The following is a 24,047-nucleotide window of genomic DNA, read 5'->3' as shown; positions in this document are numbered from 1 at the left end:
TTAATTCTTCACTGAGCAATTTTGCTGTCCAATGGTCATGCCTTAACTGCAATTTCTAGTATTGCATTAATATTGTATCCTTCTTGTGGGGATTTAATATTTTTTGACCTTTCAGTCTGAGATAAATCTCTTTTTGGCTTCTTTTAGCTCTTTGGTCTCTAAAGAAAAACCCAAGAACTTTAAAAAAAATAATTTTCCAGGACAACTACAAGATTTTCCAGGACATTTTTCATTTGTCATCAATTTTCCAGGTTTTCCAGGACGAGTGGGAACCCTGCTGGTGGTATCTGTGTGCAAATGGTGGTATTTTTTACCAGCTGAGAACTCAGAGAGAGCTTCTAAAATGTGTAAAGGAGTCAAACCAGTGCCAGGATTTCCTCCGTTACACACACAAATGAAGCTCTGCTGCAAGAAGATGGCAGTTGGGCAACATCGATCCTATGATGAGAAGAACCAGGTATGCTTGAGCATTCTGTCTTTTTTAGGTTTGCATCTTGTGATATCGCATCCTGTTTTTGGGTTCAGATGGCAGCATTCAGACTTATTCAAATGAACCGCACTAAGCTTGTTTTAATTGAACCAAACCTGGTAAGTGTGAACACACACAAGTTCTCCAGTAAAAAAACCCTCAAATTCTCCATGTGATTCTCTGAGGCCTGTGAAGTGGCTAAACCAGATTATATAATGTGGCACATGTTCTGTACCTTTCCGTCCCTGTGTCCAGGGCTTCGCATACAGGTCTGCCACGCTCAAGCATGTATCCACTGGCATAGACAGAGGTCGCGGTTTACCTGTGTGTACATTCATGAAAACAGACAATTACAGTCACACTCAATGAAAACATACAAGACGACCTGCAAAGCCAAAGGTACTGTTTGATTTAAGATACACTGCAACGATACCACTACCATTATCTATTAGAACAGCATCAACTCTAGTGATTTTAAGTTAAAAAACTTGTTTAGTTTCTTGATTTTTTATAAATCAGGTATTTTTTACTATTATTCTAATTCTCGGTATGCTATAATACGGTATGTGATGTAATACAGATTTGTCTTAGCACTATAAAGCACCTTGGTCAGCCTATGTTGTATTTTTATGGTGCTATATTAATAAAATTTGACAATGATGAAAATAAAAAAATGAATGACTGTAAATCTGAAATATTGACCTTGTGATGAGGATGTTCCTCTTGGACGCATCTGCACGTTGACCTCGACTGGGTGAACAGACAGTTTATCGTAGTCTGTAACTGTGAAGCGCCGGTGGCTCTCCAGGTCCAGGAAGGAGTTTGGGGACTCTGAGCCTTTAGGCCTGGCATTGAGACTGCTGTACGAGCCATTCCGTACTTCCCTATAACAGCAGACAAATGTTTATTAATCAGCAGGAACAATTAAATAATATAGTTACTGTAATTTCAGAAATACAGAGCCTGGAAAAGTCTGAATTCTATATAAAAGTACTGCATTGGTATTAAGTGATGGAATCTGATGGTAATTTAGGGCTGTCAATCAAAACAATTCAGTTTTAAAAAATCCTTGATTGCAATTTTCCCTTGTCGAGGGTAACAACAATCAGCATGCCATTGGTGCCCTCTGCAGGCATTTGTTAATGTACATAAATTGATTCTGTTTATTTCATGTATATTACTTTAAGTATTTTAACAGTGTTGTTCAATAAAACCATATGATTTTGATTCTTTATTTGAACCAGTATTTATTGTATCATCTTATATATGCATTTTAAGTCATTTTAAAAGCTATTGTTCACTTTTTTGGTGGTAATAAAAATTTACATTTTACTCGATTAATCGTCAAAATAATCGACCGATTACTCAATTACCAACATAATCGTTAGGGGCGGCCCCAAATACCATTACACTTTCATAGATCCAATGTACAGAATGTTTACCATTATCAAAATATCATGATATTTACAAGGTATTTGAATATCTTGTTACATCATGTTACAAGAGAACAATGACGGAGGTTTTAGCTTTCAGGCTCACCGTGGAGTGTAAGGCACTGAGGGAGGAGGAGGGATGTACAGGTCCAGGATGGCAGGCTTGTCCTTCCTACTGCAGAGTTGGGCAGATCCGTCTGGTGACTGACTCTTACTAGGAGAGGTGGAGCTCTGCAGAACATGATGAAAACATCTTGTAAAACATCTCTTCATAAATAAAAGGCATATATCATCAAGACATCACTAAAGAGGGCGCCAAAAAATAAACTGATATATCAAAGCAGCAACATTTGTTCAAACTAAATATTTAATATGATGTGTATTAGGAAATTAATTATACATATACATTATAATATATTGATTAATTATATGGTTCAAATTATATAACAATAGATCTATTAGATCTACAATAGATAGGCCACTGAATAAACTAAAACATGGCATATACACTTAAGTTTTAAAATTGATTTGAAGATTTATTAACTACGGAGCCCCGCACATGACATGCAAACAAACAATGTATATGTATATGTATATGTATATGTATATGTATATGTATATGTATATGTCGTGGCCACAAATTAAAGGGGACCTTTAAGTTCCCTTTTACAAGATGTAATATAAGTCTCTGGTGTCTCCAGAATGTGTCTGTGAAGTTTCAGCTCAAAATACCCCACAGATCATTGATTATAGCTTGTCAAATTTGCCCCTACTTGGGTGTGAGCAAAAACAAAAAGTTTTTTGTGTGTCCCTTTAAATGCAAATGAGCTGCTGCTCCCAGCCCCCTTTCCAGAAGAGGGCGGAGCTTTAACAGCTCACGCTTCTGTTGCTCAACAAAAACAAAGCAGGAGAATCTCATGCAGCCAAAATGAGGATTGTCAGTAACGGTGTTCAGCCTTACATTTTAGAATGAAACTGGACGTTTCTGAATGGTTAGTGGATAAATTTATGTAGTTGCTGTGGAGTTGATTCAACTCATCCACTAGCATGTGCCGTCATGATAATGTTTTGTGCAAATCCAGCGTTGAATTGACCCTCGTTTGTGAAGCAATCCGGAGTATAATAACGGCATGTCAACAACACTCTACTACAACAACTCTTCCTCTTCACTAAAGCAGCCCAACCTGGCCTCACCCACTTTGTTATGTGTTCTCGGGGGCGGGGTTTATGTAAATTTTGGGTTTGTGATGTCACCAACCTACAAGTTGTAGTCGTTAAAAAGTGATTTCTGTAAAAGAAAATATCTCCCTTTGCATTGAACTTTGAGCGTCGTAACTTTGCAGATACACTCTAAAAAATGCTGGGTTAAAAACAACCCAAGTTGGGTTGAAAATGGACAAACCCAGTGGTTGGGTTAAATGTTTGCCCAACCTGCTGGGTAGTTTTATTTAAACCAACTATTGTTTAAAAATTGCTATATGGCTAGCTTAAAATGAACCCAAAATAGTTGGGAAATTAAAAACAGATGCAATTAGAGGCAACAATAATAGACAAAAGGTGAATGTTTATTAATAAGCTTTAATATTTTATTAATATAAATTTAATAGTTTAATAGTTTATTAATATAAATTTACTAATAAGCAATTTAATAAATGTTTATTGTTTAATAATTATTCATTGAACATTAATAAATGTTCATTTCCAACATACTTTGGGTTAATTTTAATTAAGCAATACAGTAATTTTTAAACAATAGTTGAGTTAAATAAAACTACCCAGCAGGTTGGGCAAACATTTAACCCTACCGCTGGGTTAAAACAACCCAATTGCTGGGTTTGTCCATTTTCAACCCAACTTGGGTTGTTTTTAACCCAGCATTTTTTAGAGTGTACCGTTTATGCTCAAGCAGCAACATTACACACTAACTGAAGTTAAAAAAAGTGAAATCATAAATCAAGGACCTCTTTAAGAATTCGTTTTTTAACTTTAGTAAATCATGGCCACACGTTCTGAAGGAACGAATTATTACAACGAGGCCAACAATTAAGTAAAATGAATGGATTGATTATATTGTGTGCACAATTTATTTAAAATGAGGGAACAAATTAGTTAATCATGCTGATGTATTATTAAGTCGTGGTGTGGGAATGAATTCTTAATTCATGGCCACGATATATTTTTTTCCCCTGCACGTCATGTGTGGGGCTCTGTAATAAACCACAGCACTTTGTTCAAATAATATTGCTGACATTCCTTTGGTGTTGCTAGAGGCCTTAAACAATTAGAATGATTTCTGAAGGATCATGTGACACTGAAGACTGGTGTAATGATGCTGAAAATTCAGCTTTGTCATCACAAGAAAACATTACATTTTAAAATATTTTAAATTGTCATAATATTTCACAATATTACTTTTTTTAACTGTTTTTTTTTCGATCAAGTAAATGCAGTCTTGCAGCATAAGAAAATTCTTTCAAAAACATTAAACTTTTGACCAATAGTGTATGGTTGGCCATATAGTATAAAAATATTTCATGCATGTCATCTTTGATTAATATTTGTACAATCAGAAAACACAATTCAGTTGACTTCTCCGTTCATCTGTTGAGTTAATGACGGTTAAGCCGTTACGAATGACACACCTGAGGCACGGGCGGTTTCCAGCGCATGTTTTTGAGAGGTGCTGGGGTAAATCCTGAGGTTCCTGTGGGTCTTTTCTTTAAAAGAAGCACTACACGTTTAGGGTCCTCTCTCAGCTTGGCCACCAGGTTCTTCAGCTGCCAACCCACCTGAAGTAAACCAGCACAAGCCCTTAAGCACTACTGAAAAGAATACTGCTCAGGCTTTTCAGATTAAAACAAAGCCTGGTGAGCATGAGGCACAATCCCACAGAGAATGCACTTCTGAACATAATCTAAGACAACAGTGCATTAATTCTTCACAAATACAACAAATCGTGAAGAAAATGATCCAACATAGCAGACGGGGTGGAGAGAAATTACATAAACATGCATTGCATTCAGTACTTAAAATGTATAGATGAAAAAGAAAGGTTTATTTTAATAGAAAATACCATAGAAATACTAACCACTGTCTGCTGGTTGACCTGGATGACCTCATCTCCAGCGTGGATCTTACGTGTCATATCTGCTGGAGACTAGAGGGGACATTCTATGAGCATTTGTTTTCTTTAAATATTCACATTTCTGTCAAAATCATTTGTAAATTTTGTGAACAAGATGCAATCCTAGTCCCATCACTAAATATATAAATAATAATAAAAAAGATTGCTTAAAAAAATCCCCCTTTTTATTACTTATGAATCAAATCTACATTTATAGCAGATCTGTTAAGCTTATGTTGTGGGTTCATAAAAAGGCATCACCACAAACACACACACATACATATACATATATATATATACATATATATATATATATATATATATATATTATACACACACTAGTCACTGATGACGTCGTTAATGACGTCATAACCTCGAGCTGAGACACAAACATGGGTCGCCTTGTGCACAGCTATGGCATATGACACAGCGCTGCCCACATGGCTTTTGCTCCTACATAACAGCTTATTTTTTATCAGTTCTTTTGTCTTTGGGTCATTATATTTCTCACAGATTTCTGCTCATTCTAATTAAAGATTAAATTTATATGAATGCATTAGTGAGAGAATGACTGTGTGTGAATTAATTCTACCTGGCAGCGTCTCTCTACTGATAGTGAAGCTGTGGGTTTTAGTTACTAAGAAATATATGCTATATTCATGCTGAATGTCCTACGCCTTCCCTATTCAAGTTACGGAAAAAAACGAAACTGGCGCCGCGTTCGTTCCGTAAGTAGAACAGGGAAGGCGTAGGACATTCAGCGTAAGCGTTATGAAGAATGCGGAAGCGGAAAGTACGTTCAATGCGATATTTTGTTTATAAAGCATAAACGGTTGTATTTTTTTCGAAAATGACAGATTGTTTCTCTAGATAAGACCCTTATTACTCATCTGGTATCATTTAAAGCCCTTGAAGCTGCACTGAAACTGTAATTTTGACCTTCAACCTGTTGGTAGCCATTGAAATCCACTGTAAGGAGAAAAATCCTGGAATGTTTTCCTCAAAAACCTTAATTTCTTTTCGACTGACGAAAGAAAAACATGAACATCTTGGATGACATGGGGGTGAGTAAATTTATCAGGAAAAGTGTATTTAAAAGTGGACAAACCCTTAACTTATTGTTAATAAAGGACATTTGCAATCACGCTTTTAGGACTGAAAATGAGAACAGCTATCAATCACCTGAAGCCTTGTGCTGATGGATGAAACAGCCATGCTTGTTCATTAAACTACTTTTACAAGTGATATTGCTTAAATACAAGCTTTTGCTGTTTTGTAAAAAAAAAAAAAAAAACTATAACATGACAGTCAAGCAAATGTCAGCATGATTAACAGACTGTAATTAATCATCATGTGGTTTGTGGTGGATGAATCATCACTTGAGCAGTGGGAGTTTAGTTTCGGAGCAGAAGCGTTGTGTAATTTTGAAAGCATTGTCTAAAATATCTGTCGTTAAACAGGTCACAAAAAGTCATCTGTATGTTTAAGGGAATGAAATTTAAGACTTTTTGATGCAAATTTTAAGACTAAACTAACATTCATGATTTACTAATTGTGGTCTTCAATGATGGCAGGCATATAAATCAGTACAACCATCTTTATACTTTTTCTATGCTATTTAACACTTTTTACCAGCTTTCTATTTTGTGAATTTAATCTAAATACTTTAAGAATCCACAGACAAGCTGAAAAGTGCTCAAAAACCTCTGAAATTACATTTATGCATGTGGAAGACATTTTTATTCAAAGTGACTTGCATTGCATTCAAGATTTTGCAGTATCAGTTCTAATTGAAAAAAAGAATAAGCAAACTTAACATGTATGGCAACATCCTTACTGAGAAAGTGCAATTCCCACAACTTCCTGTGTGCCATCTGTAGACCTTCAGTCTGCAAACTAAAAGAAGCCCCATCTATTTTCTCTGAGTTTGTTCATTTGGACTGAACATTACGTGCACAAAGAGGCTAAATTTATCTCAGCCATTGGCATCAAAAAGCGAAATGCGATGAATCAAAGGCTTTCGTCACTGAAGCCCTTACTCACATGTTCAGTGGTGCCAGTGATGACATGAAGCCCATCGTAGGTGGATTTGATGTACATCCCCTGAGTAACAGGAAGACAGGAAGAGAAAACATGAAAAACAACAGAGAAAGAGAGAGAGAGAGCAGCACTATATAAAGTTGGCAGACAGGAACCTGCAAACATACAGAGAAAATAGAAATCTGATTCATATTCTACTTGCTGATTTCATTTTCTGACGCAATTGGTTTAACTTAGCTGGTCATCTTGGTTATACTGGTAGACCATCTTTGACCAGCAATAAAAAAAAAAGTTCCAAAAACCAGCTTGATCACTTTACAGAACATTAAAAAACAGGAACGCATTATAGGTTAGGGCTGCAATAATATGACAAAAATAATTATTATGTGGATGAAGGCGCTTTCTTCGTACTTGTTGGTCCCGTTCACTGTCATTATAAAGCTTGGATCCGTCAGGATAGTTATTAATATATCTTTGATTGTGTTCATCAGAAAGAAGAAAGTCATTACACCTACAGTAGGATGGCTTGAGGGTGAGTAAAGCTTGGGGTAATTTTCATTTTAAAGTAACAGGATTTTCAGGCTTGTCCTCTCATGTGTGTGACGCTTAATAAAGTCGAGAAGAGTTAAGACGGCTCTCGTTTATCGTTTTCTTCATTTCTATTGTTTTCATAAGTGTTTATGCGAACCCTTCACGAACGCTCAGTCACAATGTTTTATTGACTGTTGATTACTAGGTCACCAATCCACCCGCTTGAACAACTTGATGGAAACGCACCTAATTCGCATTTGTCTTTTTTTCTTTTTTTGCGAACTTTGAAAAGATTCGCTTCATGTTTGGATGGAAACCCAGCTATTTTCTGTTCATTTTGGTAGCTTTTGTGCCCCAAGCCCCTGTTCATTTTGGACCCCTTTTGACACCTATATAACCTTTTTTTCATTACATTGAACACAAAAGGAAACATTCTGAAGAATTTTTCCATGTAATTCATTGACTGATGCAAAAGCACCATTAAAGAGTCATAAAAACTGTTCACATTACTGTTTTCTAAGACTTCTGAATTCATAATTTCAAAGCTTGATTTTTCTCCAGTACACATTAATAGGAACAGAATGTAAAAAAAAAATGTGCACTACATTCTAGGAATGGGAACAAGTTCTTGAGTTCTTGGAAGTGAAATGTTTGGAAGTGGAAGTGAAACTTTATTCTGTTTGGTTATGATGGCATTTTGGGCGGTACCTTGAGGTCTGATTGGTTAGTGTTGGGGAGACATGCTGTCCAGACCAGACAACTGAAGTGCAACTATGACTATGAAAGTTCAGCGATGCCTGGAATCACTTTGATAATGAAAATCTAGTTAAGTGCAAGATATACAGTGGCAATCTGTCGCATACATGACATTATAACGAGAACTATATTGCAATTAAATTTTGCAAATTATTTGTGCTTTGGTTGCCCTTGTTTTAGTGTGCTGTTAGAAGAGTGCATCCACAACAGGAGTTGTGCATTCTAACTAGCAAAATCAAGTCCATGGCACTAGTGTGCTTTTGTGCAGATGAAAGTTCTAATATTAAAAGGATAGTCCACCCAAAAATGAGAATTATCCCATGATTTATTCACCCTCAAGCCATCATAGGTGTATATGACTATCTTCTTTCAGATGAACACAATCGGAGATATATTTAAAAATATAATTAGTCCTCCAAGGTAATGCTTGTTAATGGGGGGGCCGCGTTTTGAAGCCAAAAATAATGCATCCATCCATAAAGAAAGTAATCCACAAGACTCCAGTAGGTTAATAAAGGCCTTCTGAAGAGAAGCGATGCATTTTTGTAAGAAAAATATCCATATTTAAAACTTCATAAATTCAAATAACTAGCTTCTGGCGGATGACTGTACGCAGAATGTGCAAGTCGACTTGTGGCGGAAGAGCAACCTTTGACATGATGCACAATGTAATGATGAACAGGGAGCAAATAGAGCAAAACAAATTATAGTCACGGATTATAAGTCTAAAATGAACATTTTTAAAGAGAAATGATGGAGGATTTCGATATAAGAGAAGAGGAGCTTGAGTTTGTTGCCCAGCTCTATTTGTTTGAACCACAAGAGGCGTCTAAACTTACAATACTCCTACATCCTGCATCATACATCGCGTCAGAGGATTACTCATTTGGCACAAATCGACTTGCACATTCTGCGTACGGTCGTCTGACGGAAGCTAGTTATTTGAATTTATAACGTTTTAAATATGGATATTTTTCTAACAAAAATGCATTGCTTCGCTTCACTTCAGAAGGTCGTATGGATTACTTTGTTTTAAATGGATGGATGCATTATATTTGGCTTCAAAATCATGCCCCCCCCATTCACAACCATTATAAACCTTGGAGGACTAAGGATATTTTTTTAAAGATATCTCTGATTGTGTTCGTCTGAAAGTAGATAGTCATATACACCTAGGATGGCTTGAGGGTGAGTAAATCATGGGATAATTTTCATTTTTGGGTGAACTAACCCAAAAATGTCATCATTTATTCACCCTAAAGTTGTTCCAGACATGTATGAATTTCTTTCTTCTGCTGAACACAAAAGATGATATTTTGAAGAATGTCGTTAACCAGTTTATGGGCACCCATTGACCTCTGTAGTATTTTTTTACTATGGAAGTCAATGGGGTCCATCAACCGTTTGGTTACCCACATTCTTCAAAATATCTTCTTTTGTGTTACACAGAAGAAAGAAATTCATACATGTTTGGAACAACTTGAAGGTGAATAAATGATGACAGAATTTTTATTTTTGGATGAACTATCCCTTTAAGTTGTTTAAGTTGTATGAATGTATTTGACTAGAATGTAACAGTTCAAGTTCACTTATGCATTCGTGTCATTTTGTGTAGATAGATAGAATTTGTAATATTATGTTTATGCTTTTTTTATATAATCTTATTAGATTAGATAATCTAGAATTATTAGTTTGAATGAATTAAATGAAACTTGTATAATATTGAATTATTTAAAAATGTATTTCATTTAAAACGATCATATTCCTTTTATATGTTTCTCCCAGAAACACTGATGATATATAATCTAGCTGTATTATTTTTTTCTTGTCATAATTGTTTTAATGAAATTTGAGTACTCATTTTACTGAACTGAAAATTTTAACTTTTGTCGTTATGACCTGTTTTGAGATGTCCTCTTAGGAATGACATAAAAACATTATGAATATCAATATATAAATAATAGTTCTCACCAGTCCCTCTCCTGGTTTGATGTTGGTCAGTTGAACTTCCTCCAGACACGCTGATTGGCTCATGAGAGGATCAGAGGTGGTTCTCACAGTCTGGTCACAAATACTGTTCAACACCTTTGACTGTAATTTAGGAGAACAGAGTGTTTAGTCCTGCATGAATGGGCGGCATCTTCAAATTCTGTCAGTCAAGATGATTTCTGTGCATAATGGCTATGCAATAGAAATACAGATAATTCAGCATATCAGCTGATCTCCACGTTTGCATGGCAAAGTATCGGGTGGAGGGAGAATATTACAGAAGTAAAGTCCCAAGAGGAAGGAGTTGAGATAATAGCTATTATCTGAATTTTCAGTTATGAAAAAATTCCACATGAATTCAGCCAAGCCAAGCCCATAAATAAGTCCAACAAACCATAGGGCACACATAAACAAACGACATGCTATCTGAGCTTTGATTTAATTTTCCGCTCAGTGCACAAGGACAGGAGTGTAAGCAAACCGAACAGTAACATTCTGGATCAAACACTGGAGGGAACAGCAATAAACAATCCGGTTTCATTTGATTTATTAATAAGTCACTGCCGGAATTCTTTCAAAATTTAACCTAGGTTGCAATTTGAAGAGTTGAATGTTCAGCCAGATGGTTTTGACGAGTATCACTTTTTTCTTTCTACATAGCCAGAGTACAACATAACACAAGACACAAATCATCTACACTATACCGGTCAAAAGTTTGAAATAATTAAGAAGTCACTTCTGCTCACCAAGGCTGCAATACAGTAAAAACAGTAATATTGTGAAATATTATTATGATTTAAAATAACGGTTTTCTGTGTGAATATATTTTAAAATGTAATTTATTGCTGTGATCAAAGCTGAATTTTCAGCATCATTACTCCAGTCTTCAGTGTCACATGATCCTTCAGAAATCATTCTAATATGATGATTTGTTGCTCAATTATTAATAATGGCTCCTATTATTATTATTATCATCATCATCAATGTTTTGCTACTTAATATTTTTGTGGAAACTGTGATACATTTTTTCAAGATACTTTGATGAATAGAAAGTTCAATTAAACAGTATTTATTCGAGATAGAATTCTTTTGAAACATTATGTTTTTATTGACACTTTTGATCAGTTGAATGCATCCTTGCTAAATAAAAGTATTAATTTCTTTAATACTTTCACGTAACCCAAACTTTTGAATGGTAAACTGTGAAAAGTGTTAAGCTGCAATTATTACAGTAAAGACCTATGAAACCTATGACAATAACCTATGAAAATGAGTTTAGGTGGTATAAATTGATGGGTATAGGTTGGTCAGTGATGTTAAATAATATTTTTGACTAAAAAACAGTTATTTTATGTGTTACCATTTTTTTCCAGTGTAGTGTACCACAATTCCCACTAAAATATGAAGCTGCAAAACTGTTTTCAACAATAATAAGACTTGCTTCTTGAGCACCAAATCACATTTCTAAAGGATCATGTGACACTGAAGACAGGAGCAATGCTGAAAATTAAGCTTTGATCGCAGGAATTATACTAGACCAATTATACTAATCGACTTCTCATGAATGGGCCGCCTTTCTTTCTGTCGCAGATGCGTGACAGGGAAGGAATACATAACAGGATCTGACCCATTCATGCTTTGTGTGTCTGATTTTGCCAGCCTATTATGCCTAGACTTAACGTGTGCCTGCATGTAAATTCCAGACTTCCTTCACCCTTCCCAATGCCAAATACTACACATGTATAACTGCATATGTTCACATTTTACTGCACTTACGAATTCTAATTTACAATGTTTTGCAAATTAATTAAAATCTGTTACTGATTCCAAATTACATTAAGAAAATTATAGTCATCAATGCAATCTTTTAGATTACACATTTTCGGTAATGTATTCAGACTACTTTTTGGTTACTTTTTGATTACTTTTTAACCAAATTGTTTAAATCACAAATATTTGAATAGAATAATCTTACCATTTTTATATAAAATACAAAGAGGAAAAAATTGATTTCATTCTTTATTATCAATATCATTAAGTGCAATAACATTAAAGGATTAGTTCACTTCAGAATTTCTTCAGTCGAAAAAGAAATTAAGGATTTGAGGAAAACATTCCAGGATTTTTCTCCATATAGTGGACTTCAATGGGGTTCAACGGGTTGAAGGTTCAAATGTCAGTTTCAGTGCAGCTTCAAAGAGCTCTACATGATCCCAGACGAGGAATAAGAGTCTTATCTAGAGAAACAATTGATCATTTTTCTAAATTATATATATATATATATATATATTACTTTTTAACCACAAATGCTTGTCTTGCACTGCTCTGTGATGCACCACGCATTACGTAATCACGTTGGAAAGGTCACACGTGATGTAGACAGAAGTACCGCAGTAGGGCGAAAAACTCCATCTCATTTTCTCCTCCAACTTCAAAATCGAAAGACATTGTTGTTTTACCTTTTTTTTGTAAAGGGCATTTGACGTAGTCAAAGGCACGTTCACTTTGTAAACACTTGCTTGGTATTTCCACCTATGTCACGCGTGACCTTTCCAACGTGATGACGTAATGCGTGGCGCATCGCAGAGCTAGTGCAAGACGAGCATTTGTGGTTAAAAAGTATATAATTTTTAATTTTTATTTTTTTTAGAAAATGATGATTGTTCCTCTAGATAAGACCCTTATTCCTCATCTGGGATCATGTAGAGTTCTTTGAAGCTGCACTGAAACTGCAAATGGGTTCTTCAACCCGTTGAACCCCAGTGAAGTCCACTAGTCCACTATATGGAGAAAAATGCTGGAATGTTTTCCTCAAAAACCTCGACTGGAGAAAGAAAGACATAAACATCTTAGATGACATGGAGATTTGTAAATTATCAGGAAATTTGAATTCTGAAGTGAACTAATCCTTTAAAGGTGCCCTAGATTCAAAAATTGAATTTATCTTGGCATAGTTAAATAACAAGAGTTCAGTACATGGAAATGACATACAGTGAGTCTCAAACTCCATTGTTTCCTCCTTCTTATATAAATCTCATTTGTTTAAAAGACCTCCGAAGAACAGGCGAATCTCAACATAACACTGACTGTTACGCCCCAATATTTGCATATGCCAGCCCATGTTCCCAACATTATGAAAGGCATTAGACAAGGGCAGCCAGTATTAACATCTGGATGTGCACAGCTGAATCATCAGACTAGGTAAGCAAGCAAGAACAATAGCAAAAAATGGCAGATGGAGCAAAAATAACTGACATGATCCATGATATCATGATATTTTTAGTGATATTTGTAAATTCTCTTTCTAAATGTTTCGTTAGCATGTTGCTAATGTACTGTTAAATGAGGTTAAAGTTACCATTGTTTCTTACTGTATTCATGGAGACAAGAGCCGTCGCTATTTTCATTATTAAACACTTGCAGTCTGTATAATTCATAAACACAACTTCATTCTTTATAAATCTCTCCAACAGTGTAGCATTAGCCGTTAGCCACGGAGCATAGCCTCAAATTCATTCAGAATCAATGTAAACATCAAAATAAACACTGTACTTATGCGATTAGACATGCTGCATGACGAACACATTGTAAAGATCCATTTTGAGGGTTATATTAGCTGTGTGAACTTTTTTTTATGTTGTTTAAGGCAAGCGCGAGCTCTTGGGGCGTGGAGCACCAGATTTAAAGGGCCACACACCCTGAATCGGCTCATTTCTAATTATGCCCCAAAATAGGCAGTTAAAAAAAAATCTATAGGGTATTTTGAGCTGAAACTTCACAGACACATTCAGGGGACACCTTAGACTTATATTACATCTTTTAAAAAAAAGTTCTAGGGCACCTTTAATTGAAAGTTGGTATAAAATGGAAATTCCCCCTATCTACTTTCTAAATGCATTTTATTGGTCTTGGTGTGAACAATTCATCAATGCATATGTTTCATTTATTTTTAATTTGTTTGAGCTTGTAATTTTTAATCAAAATGTGATAATGTGATGATCTTACCAGTGCTGTTGCTGCGCTCTCTCCTATTGCGGTCTTTAATATTGAAATTAGCTGATGATCAATAAAATGCAGCATATATTTCTTGCTTTTGGTGACGTGAACTCCATGAAATCTGCATATAGCGCAGGAATTGAAGATCGGATTTATATCCGTTTTTGGCGGGGACACATTTATGTGGCTAAGTGTAAATGCAACCGTTTTTATAAATCTGATCAGAGAAAACGCATGAAGTGACCAGGTGTAAACAGGCCCTCAGAAACCATTTGATGCTTAAGGAACATTTTTTATTATTATCAATGTTGTTCCAAAAATATGTTTGGTACAAAAATAGTCTTTATTGGGGGTTGAGCTTAAATTTTTGTTAACATGAAATGATGCACGATAAAAGGTAATGAGGCTATCGCATTTGACCCAGATGCCTGACAACCTGAGAAACATAAATCTAACCAAAACTAGACACATTATCACCATTTACACAAGTGAAAGAAATAAAACCAATAACTTTATGACTATTTAAAAAAGTAATAATGGAAATACAAAAAGATACTTACAACATCCAAAACCTTCTCTTCCATGTCATACACAGTGCAGTCCTGTGCAGGAAAGAAAGAAAAATCGCAGAGCATGTTTGAACCACTGTGAATAATAAAAACAAAAAGTTCAGATTCAGGAATGCTGTATAATTACAGAGCTTGACACAGCAACAGTGAATGACCTCCAGCCTCAAATAAACAGCTTTCAGCCTTGAAATACATCTCCATGTCCACTCCAAGACAAGATAATTACACAACACATCGTGGGAGTACACCAAAGTGAGGAAGGGAAGAGGACACAAGACAATAACCCAGCGTCTGGTGCATTAAGAGTAGAAGGGAAAGAAAGCTTCACTTAAGGCATTTTGATATCTAAGATTCCACATACGGAGCTCAAATTGACGGTACACTGAAAAGGAAGCAGTCCTGATCTAAAGAAGTTTATCATTTTTAAATGTCCAATGGTTGCTGGACATTCCCTATGACAGCTTTAAAGGGATATTTCACCCAGCAATGATAAACAACACATGCATACAGTACTTGATACAAACAAACATCAACTAAAGTGCAAACCTCATTGGTTCTCGCATGTCACATGACCTAACATGGCTCAGAGTAAATTTACTTGAAGCCACTCAAAGTTACATGTGTCCTAAATTCAGTCCACTACAAGAGTTCATGTCTGGAATGTGTTTGTGTTCTTATTTCTGACTCCACTTGACTGGGAATCAGAGGGAGATGTCAGAAGCTGTTGTGTTAATCTGTCACTCTTCCGCATTTGTCAGGCTGCATTCCTGTTCTCCAGTAAGAGGCTATGCACTCTAATGATTTTATCCCATATCATTAAACTCCTGACTGGGCTGGAAACTCAACTTTAATATGGAGTACCAGACACTCTTGAAAACAACCATGCTGTTTCTGACCATTTCGGTCCTAGGCAAGATCCCTATTGGCTCCAGTTTACTTCTCTATAAAAACTTGGTTCTTTTCTCTCCCAACTACTTGCACTTTCCGATCACTAATACAAAACTTTAATTGGTCAAAGTGATGTGGAACTGTAATGCGCTCAGGACCTGCCCGGAACTACTTTAGCCGTGCGTTTCATGAAAAATAATTGCACAACTTAGAACGTTCATCAGCCAATTAGAATCAAGCATTTAACAGCCCTGTAGTATAAATGAAAAATAAATATAATTAATAAGTATCCCAACTATCACAGACAGTGATTGTTATATATATATATATATATATATATATATATATATATATATATATATATATATATATATATATATATATATATATATATATATATGTTATTTATCTGTTTTATTTATTTTTTAAAATTTTTCAAAATATTGCCTTGAACGTACTTTCCGCTTCCGCATTCTTCATAACGTTTACGCTGAATGTCCTACGCCTTCCCTATTCAAGTTACGGAAAAAAACGAAACTGGCGCCGCGTTCTTTCCGTAAGTAGAATAGGGAAGGCGTAGAACATTCAGGTTGTATTTTTTTCGAAAATGACCGATCGATTCGCTAGATAAGACCCTTATTACTCATCTGGTATTGTTTAAAGCCCTTGAAGCTGCACTGAAACTGTAATTTTGACCTTCAATCTTTGGTAGCCATTGAAATCCACTGTAAGGAGAAAAATCCTGGAATGTTTTCCTCAAAAACCTTCATTTCTTTTCGACTGACGAAAGAAAAACATGAACATCTTGGATGACATGGGGGTGAGTAAATTTATCAGGAAAAGTGTATTTAAAAGTGGACTAATCCTATAAGTTTCTGCATGAATATGATGATGGTTTTATCAAATTAAATGGTAAAATGCTGGTGAACTCTCCAAGCAGCTCTGGAGATGAAGTTCATGTGTTCATGTGTTCATATAGTGAGATGACAGACACTAAAAGCACAACGAGCATCATGTGTGCATGAGTATGAGTATGTGTAGTAGAGACACGATTCTGACCACGTTTTCTACATTGTGGAAATCATAGGGCCCAACATAGACAGCCAAGATCAAACTTAAACAATGTAGTCATTCCAGAGCTTCCATAGAATACTTCATTTTCAAAACAAATCTATGCAGGGCTGTCAAATCCACCAAAACAAGTTCTTGAAAGAAATTTGTAATTTGTCAATGTCAAAAAAATCAAACTTAACAATATTGAAACATACTATTTAACCACCTAAACATAAATACTAGGCGAGAAAGAATGTGGACAGGAGAGAGTATGTGCCTATTAGAGCTGCACGATTCTGGATTGGCAACTAAACAATACAGTATATTACAAAAATAATTTATTTATTTATTTTTTTTTTAAATCAGTTTGAGTGAACGATTCAATGACTTGCTCATCCGCTTGTTAAATCGTGACGTAAGGAACGCCGTTTCTGGGTCCAAGCCTCGACTCGTTTCACTTGAGAATCTCCATGGCCGTTTATGAGCGCTATTTATTCATATTAAACATTTAACATTTTAAAGTTAAACATTTAAAATACTTACAGTCCACACAACAGTCTCCTGTGCTCACAGCCTCACAGACATTAATATTTTAATGATTTATAAAAGATGAATCACTGTCTGGCCATCTGGGATTTTGGTATGGAGATAAAGGTTATGATTATAATGTTTTGGAAGTATTACACCACATTGTGTGTGTATATTAGCACCATTTGTTGTTTTCTTGTGGTATAGATAGAGCGTTTGGACCCTGAAGCGCTGCAGCGTGACGTCAGACTTAACAACCGAATAAAGACTTCCTTTGTTTCATTACTGGATGAATCAGCATTTTTGAACAAATCTTTTGAATGAATGATTCAATGACATATAATTTTTTTTAACAGTCACTTGTCGCCACCTACTGATGTAACGATGTAATTGATTCAATCTTTATTTGATGTGTCAAAAAGGTGAATTGCAATATTTTGATCGCTACCATAGACATTCGAACTATAAAATTTACTCCAGTACTTCTGTGATAATATGAATTATTGTAAAAGACAGAAATAATAATACTGTGTGGCTGAAAGACTGTTTGTTTCATATCTATGCATGATGATCTCTCTGGATCAGCGGCAGCACCAACGCAGATTTGAACGCTCGCTGTGATCGTACTTCTCAAAGGTTTAATAGACACGGGAGAATCGTTGACATTTAGGAATAAGATTGTGTGGGAGTTCGAATTGAGATTGCAATCTTTTAACGATTAATCGTGCAGCTCTAGTTCCTATCAAACCAACATCCGTCTCGAAGCATCTCTGATAATGGCAGCTTTGAAAGCACACAGAACACAAGACTCCCACTGAGAACATCTTGCAGAAGGCAACCACAAGCAAGGAAGATAACATGGAGGAATGTTGGCGGCCATGTTACAAAAGCATCCTGGCTTGTTTTAATGAAACTGTAAACTCAGAACCTGTGACTGATGTGATGGGGGGTCTGCTTGTTACTGTCTGAAGTAAATCCCCCAAAGCAAACACAGCAAGGCAACACATGGCCAGATAACTAGCTTCAGGCTTGGATTGAATCCAGCTTTCCAGCTCTAAATCCCGCACTGGGAAATGCATTAGAGCTTAAAAATGAACATTAGTTTATGTTCTAGTGTGTCTGTCCTAAAAATCATACTGACCTGTTGAACTGTAGTGGTCAGTTCCAGACACAACTGAATGATTTTGTTCTTGGTGGTGGTGAAATCGCTGATTCCCGTCAATGGAGTTCTGCAGACAGAGGAAATTATTGAAAAGATCAAATTAATACCAAGACAGGACAACAAACTTCTTGCACAGGATTTTCTGATGTGGCCTTACAATAGCAAAGAACTTTATTTCCATCACTGCGTGTCTGGAGTTTCTGAATCGGTGGTCATAAAAACTGGAGCTGCGATTAAACACATTACCATGTAGCTCCCTATAAACCTATTAAATGCAGTCAAACAGTTTCCATTTGTTTTTTCCAGACAGATCAGAACAATGACACCATATAACTTGAGAAGATATCACTGAATTTCTGTGGTTAAAACATTATAATAATAGTAATAATAGTACCAGTGGCTTTGACTTTAAAGGAATGTTCTGAATTTAAAGTCAGTATCTTTTGTGTCATAAAATACACACTAAATTGTGGTTACCGTAAGGCACTTGAAAACAGGGCCTTGCACTTCAAGGGTTTAAAAGCAGAAATATAAAGCTTGTATTTTTGTTAAAACACTTGCATAAATTCTTCCTTAAATATTTTTTCTCAGAAAGAAAAAATATATATATTTAAGTCCTTTTGCGGTTGGACAATTTTTTACTTTTTTTTTTTTTTGGGTGGACAAACTTCTAGAAAGAAACTAGATGAAACTAGACAAAAAAAATCTTACTCACACCCAGCATAATTCTTGTGTTGGGAATTTTCCCCTTTTTTGCCAGAATATGTGGCGACAAGCTCAGTTAAAATATATATAATGCCACCTGCCAATGGCCAGTGACTTACGAAAATTTACAGGCCAAAATTATTTTACCACCTCCGGATGTTTCGGATGTTGAACTTAAATATTTTCATTAAAAAGGCTTAAACATTCGAGATGACGCAGCACTGACCCGTCAATGGTACAGAGTGTTGTTTACGTTTGTTCACGTTCATCTACTCGCCAACAGCGATTTTTACTCACATTTGGCGCTAGGCCAGTGTTAATTTTAGGCTCTGCATATGATTAGTATCTTAGTTAAACAACATGCTACGTCAAACCAAAATTATTTTAAGGAAAGTCAGCTCACTCTGTGGCCATATTTATTAGGGGTGGGAGAAGGGAGGAAAAAAAAAAAAAAAAAAAAAATCGATTCTGAGAATTTCTGAGTTTTTATTCAGATGCGCAATGGCGCTGAGTGTGCTTTAGAAACACTCGGATTCTGCTTGCTTCCGATTCCTCACACACATACACCACTCAAATTTTCCATAAAATCTTTCATAAAGATCGGAAAGGTTGAAGTGAATTACAACAACTTTCGAGGGCTTCATTGAACAGGATGTTTGATGTCGCTGTGCGCGGTCTTGCCCGTCTGTATTTTCCTTACAAATGCTCTACGAAGGCATCATTTATGTCGTTTGGAATGCAGTGGACTTATATATTTAAAATATTAAAGTCACTTACAGAAGGCTGCTTTCAATTTCAAATTCTGACGCTTTGTTTGTGAAGAGTGCTCGCGCATGCGGCAGTGCGCGACTCCGTGTAAGTGGTTTAATGTACTTGAGTCTAAAAATGGTTTATATTTCAAAAGATCCGTGCGTGAACGCAACCTACTAGATCTCCCGCTGTCTATGATGTAACAATCAAACGACAGTAAACATGAGGAAGAAAATGTTCAGATAATCTTAAACAAGAGTTCTTTCAGTATTTATTGCTTGTAACATGTTTCATTGCTTCTCTTTATTATTTGCTACTTGCTTGTATGTTCTGAAGTTATATTAGTTTCAAATTCTTAATATACAATTGTTTTTCAATTTGTAATTATTTTAAAAAGTACTTATGTAAGCATGTGCAAATGTTAAGGTTAAGTTGGTAAACTAATTAATAATAATAATAATAATAATAATAATAATAATTCCTTACATTTATATAGCTCTTTTCTGGGTAAGCACTTTACATATGGAAGGGGGAATCTCCTTAACCACCGCCAATGTACAGCATCCACCTGGATGATCCGACGGCAGCCATACTGCGCCAGAACGCCCACCACACACCAGCTTATTGGTGGAGAGTAGATAGAGTGATGAAGCCAGTCAGTGTATGGGGATCATTAGGCCATGATGGACAGAGGCCAATGGGCAAATTTGGCCAGGATGTCAGGGTTACACCCCTACTCTTTTCGAAGGACATCCTGGGATTTTTAACGACCACAGAGAGTCAGGACCTTGTTTCAACGTTTCATCTGAAGGACGGTGCTTTTTGACAGTATAGTGTCCCCATCATTATACTGGGGCATTAGGACCCACACAGACCACAGGGTGAGCACCCCCTGCTGGCCTCACTAACACCTCTTCCAGCAGCAACCTAGTTTTCCCAGGAGGTGTCCCATCCAGGTACTAACCAGGCTCAGCCCTGCTTAACTTCAGTGGGCAACCAGTCTTGGGCTACAGGGTGATATGGCTGCTTTATTAATGAATTAAATCACCACTTTCTAGTCATGCAAGTACTGCAACTATTTACTTGAATGGGGACTCTGACTCTGTAAACTGTTTGTCGATATAGGAAAAAAGCAATACTACATTTTTTCTGTAGATTGGATTCCAATTCTATGGCATTCTGCATCTTCACACAAAATCAACTTTCAATGCACTGTACTACAGCCATGCTTCTGTGAAAAACACAACTGACTCTTAAATTTAAAGTAGGAAAACAGCCGCATTTTTTTTTCTTCACATTTATATGCATTTATGGGTGGACCATCTCTCTCACAGTCAAAATCTTCTGGAATCTTGAGAGGAACATTTGAGTGGTTTTTGGAGTAGCTGCACTGTAAAACTATGATTTTTCAAAGATTATCCAGTCTTTTATACTTCAAAATTCCATATTTATTCCAATGTGTCACTAGTCATTTCTTTGTAATTATTTGTGAAATTTACTAGCAATTTCAAGTGAAAAATAGTTTCAAAATAAATCCTACAACATTTTTTTTAGTGTATATAGAGTGTTGCAATTCAGTCACTTATCAGGTTCTACTTCAGTAAAGCCCACAGTATAGTTCACTTTTTACGCGTACACGTGTGCGTGATGAGAGTATGCGCATACTTTACGCGCACCGTCGGATTTTTATAACCATGCATAATTGTACGTACAGGATGCAGATGTGCATTTAATTTTTTTTTGCAGTAATTAGTTTATCCACAAGGTGGCAACCGTGCCCTGGGGGCACCGATTCACAAGGTAGTCGAAGAAAAACTGGATACACAGAACAAACTGGAACACATGCAAGCTACAGCGACGATGGAGGCCTACATAGACAAGAGATTGTGTGAAGAGGTTAGACAGTTCCCTCATTTGTACAACTCTAGCATGAAAGAACACAAAGATGTTTATATGGGTTGTAACTCACGGAGAGAGATTGCTCAAAACTGAGCATGCGTCAATCGTGTGTATGCGTACAAGTCAAGTGAAGTATATAAAGTAAAGCGTATGCGTAAAAAACAAAGTATACCCAGGGTTTAAGGATGCTGCCTATGTAGAGAGGATATAACAAGGCAGCTAACTAGGATTTGAAACAGAGTTTTTGTTCACCCTGCATAAGAAAGATGTGGTTAGCTGTGCACAGAGTGGTTAGGAAAGAAAGGCGGATTGTATCTGGTTACAACTGTCTGCCCTGTCTGGAAAAATCTAAATGTAAGTGCTGCTCATGCAAGTCTAAGTTCAGACTCTGCAGTCAATTATATGACCTTCCAGAGGATTACCATCAGTTTTAAGAGTAAAAGCTCCTTATAAATCATCTGTGCGTAACACAAGATAGCCTTTTACATGCTTAAATTCCCTGGGAACTCTTGTCCATACGCCTCCTTTACAGAAATAAAGGAGCAATAGAAATAGAAATGAGCAATAGAAATATGTAAAGAAATGATGAATATGGATGTTTGTACCTGTCCAGCCATGCCAGGAGGCTTTTGGCTGCTCCAATAAGTTCAACCACAGAGGAGAGGAATTCATTTGGGAGTTTGCTCGACGTGTTGCTTTCATACGTTGGACTCTTCCTGCGTTCTGACGTTGCATTCTGAAGGCTGTTGGTCACAGCTCTCATTTTCAGCACCAGATTCTTCAAGTTATCCGTCTCCACACCATAGTTCTGAGGAAGAGGCAGAGAATCATACATTACTGTAAAGCCTAAAGTATACTTGCTTTTTGCGCATCTGCTAGGAAATGCGTACAGTGTGCATGATGTAAATATCGTTATCAGTATAGTACATGCTTACTGTACACTCACAGCCAGAACCACATGTTAGGGCTTCACAATTAATCAAAATAAAATCTAAATCATGATTATGAAAACGAAAAGGCTGTGAATTAATTAAATGTACATGTTGCATGTTTCAGAGTGAAGCGTTCGGGTCATTCTAATGTCTATTTGTGAATCATCTTCCAATTTTAGTAATGAGAAGCTTATCAACAAAAGAGAAGTTAAGGGTTCAAAATAAAATAAAAGTTTGATGGTTTAACATTTGAACATGAAGATAAGATTAAATTACAATACAAATATTTATGGCTGTCTTATCTCCTTCATGCTCAAATGTTAAACCATCAAACCTTTTTTGATAAAATGTAGTAATACTACTACTACTACTACTACTACTACTACTACTACTACTACTACTATTTTTATATTATTATTATTTTATAGCCATAACATTTTGGAAAAATCGCTCAGCCTTACAAACAACACAAACCTTTAATAAAAATAAATTAAAAAAAAAAAAAAAAAAAAAAAAAAAAAAAAAATCACAAATGTAGTTCGATTTTACCCCAAATCGTGCAGCCATACTGAGCGTATGCTCTTACGTAATCACGTTGGAAAGGTCACGTGTGATGTAGGTGAAAGTACCACTGTAGGGTGAAAAACTCCAACTCATTTTCTCCTTAACCTTCAAAATCGTCCAACATAGTTGTTTTACCTTTTTTTGTAAAGTCGGTTTGGCTTAGTCTTTGCATGTTTGCTTTGTAGACACTGGATCGGTACTTCCGTCTACGTCTAGGGCTGTCGCGATAACCGCAATATCGTAATACCGCGCTATTGGCGAGCCAACTGCAGAGGACTGCAAAAACCGCAGCAACCGCGATTTTGCATGTTACCTATTTTTTTGAAAGATTATGTCTTTCTGGTTTTACACTTCATGCATGCGTACTAAATATTAAATAAGTTAATAATGATAGAATAATGTGTACCATGGTGATTTGTACAGAGGCTCCGTAGATTTGGACTAAACAAGCCTAAACAGACAGTGAATGTGAGAGAGATCGACTGAGCACGTGCGATCACCTGCATCTGTCCTTCAGGCCGAGACATATATTCGTGTCCAAGGAAAGCGAAATCTCTGCCTGAGCATCGACGCATTACTGGTCAACTGAGACTTATAAAGTGGCACTCAAAGTTAAAGTGATTTCAACAGCTTGTTTCTTTACATCTCTCTTTGAATGA

General features: G+C 36.1%; 1 protein-coding gene across 4 annotated transcripts in view; it reads right to left on the bottom strand.

Moving 5' to 3' along the window:
- The window catches only part of LOC125268391 (connector enhancer of kinase suppressor of ras 3-like), a 92,753-nt gene that overhangs the window by 32,176 nt on the left and 36,530 nt on the right, over positions 1-24,047 (bottom strand). For all 4 annotated transcript variants that reach the window (XM_048190556.1, XM_048190555.1, XM_048190553.1 and 1 more), the window contains exons 3-12: positions 22,498-22,700; positions 18,518-18,605; positions 14,899-14,940; positions 10,325-10,444; positions 7,070-7,129; positions 4,991-5,059; positions 4,545-4,691; positions 2,009-2,133; positions 1,172-1,353; positions 705-791 (exon numbers count right to left, since the gene is read on the bottom strand). In XM_048190556.1, coding sequence (XP_048046513.1) covers positions 705-791; positions 1,172-1,353; positions 2,009-2,133; positions 4,545-4,691; positions 4,991-5,059; positions 7,070-7,129; positions 10,325-10,444; positions 14,899-14,940; positions 18,518-18,605; positions 22,498-22,700 — 1,123 coding nt within the window. The remainder of the gene's footprint in view (positions 1-704; positions 792-1,171; positions 1,354-2,008; positions 2,134-4,544; positions 4,692-4,990; positions 5,060-7,069; positions 7,130-10,324; positions 10,445-14,898; positions 14,941-18,517; positions 18,606-22,497; positions 22,701-24,047) is intronic.

The sequence above is a fragment of the Megalobrama amblycephala genome, linkage group LG5 (genome assembly GCF_018812025.1).
Source record: "Megalobrama amblycephala isolate DHTTF-2021 linkage group LG5, ASM1881202v1, whole genome shotgun sequence".
Lineage (NCBI taxonomy): Eukaryota > Metazoa > Chordata > Actinopteri > Cypriniformes > Xenocyprididae > Megalobrama > Megalobrama amblycephala.
Note: the sequence above shows the minus strand (reverse complement) of the source record. Positions and strands in the feature narration are given on the sequence as shown.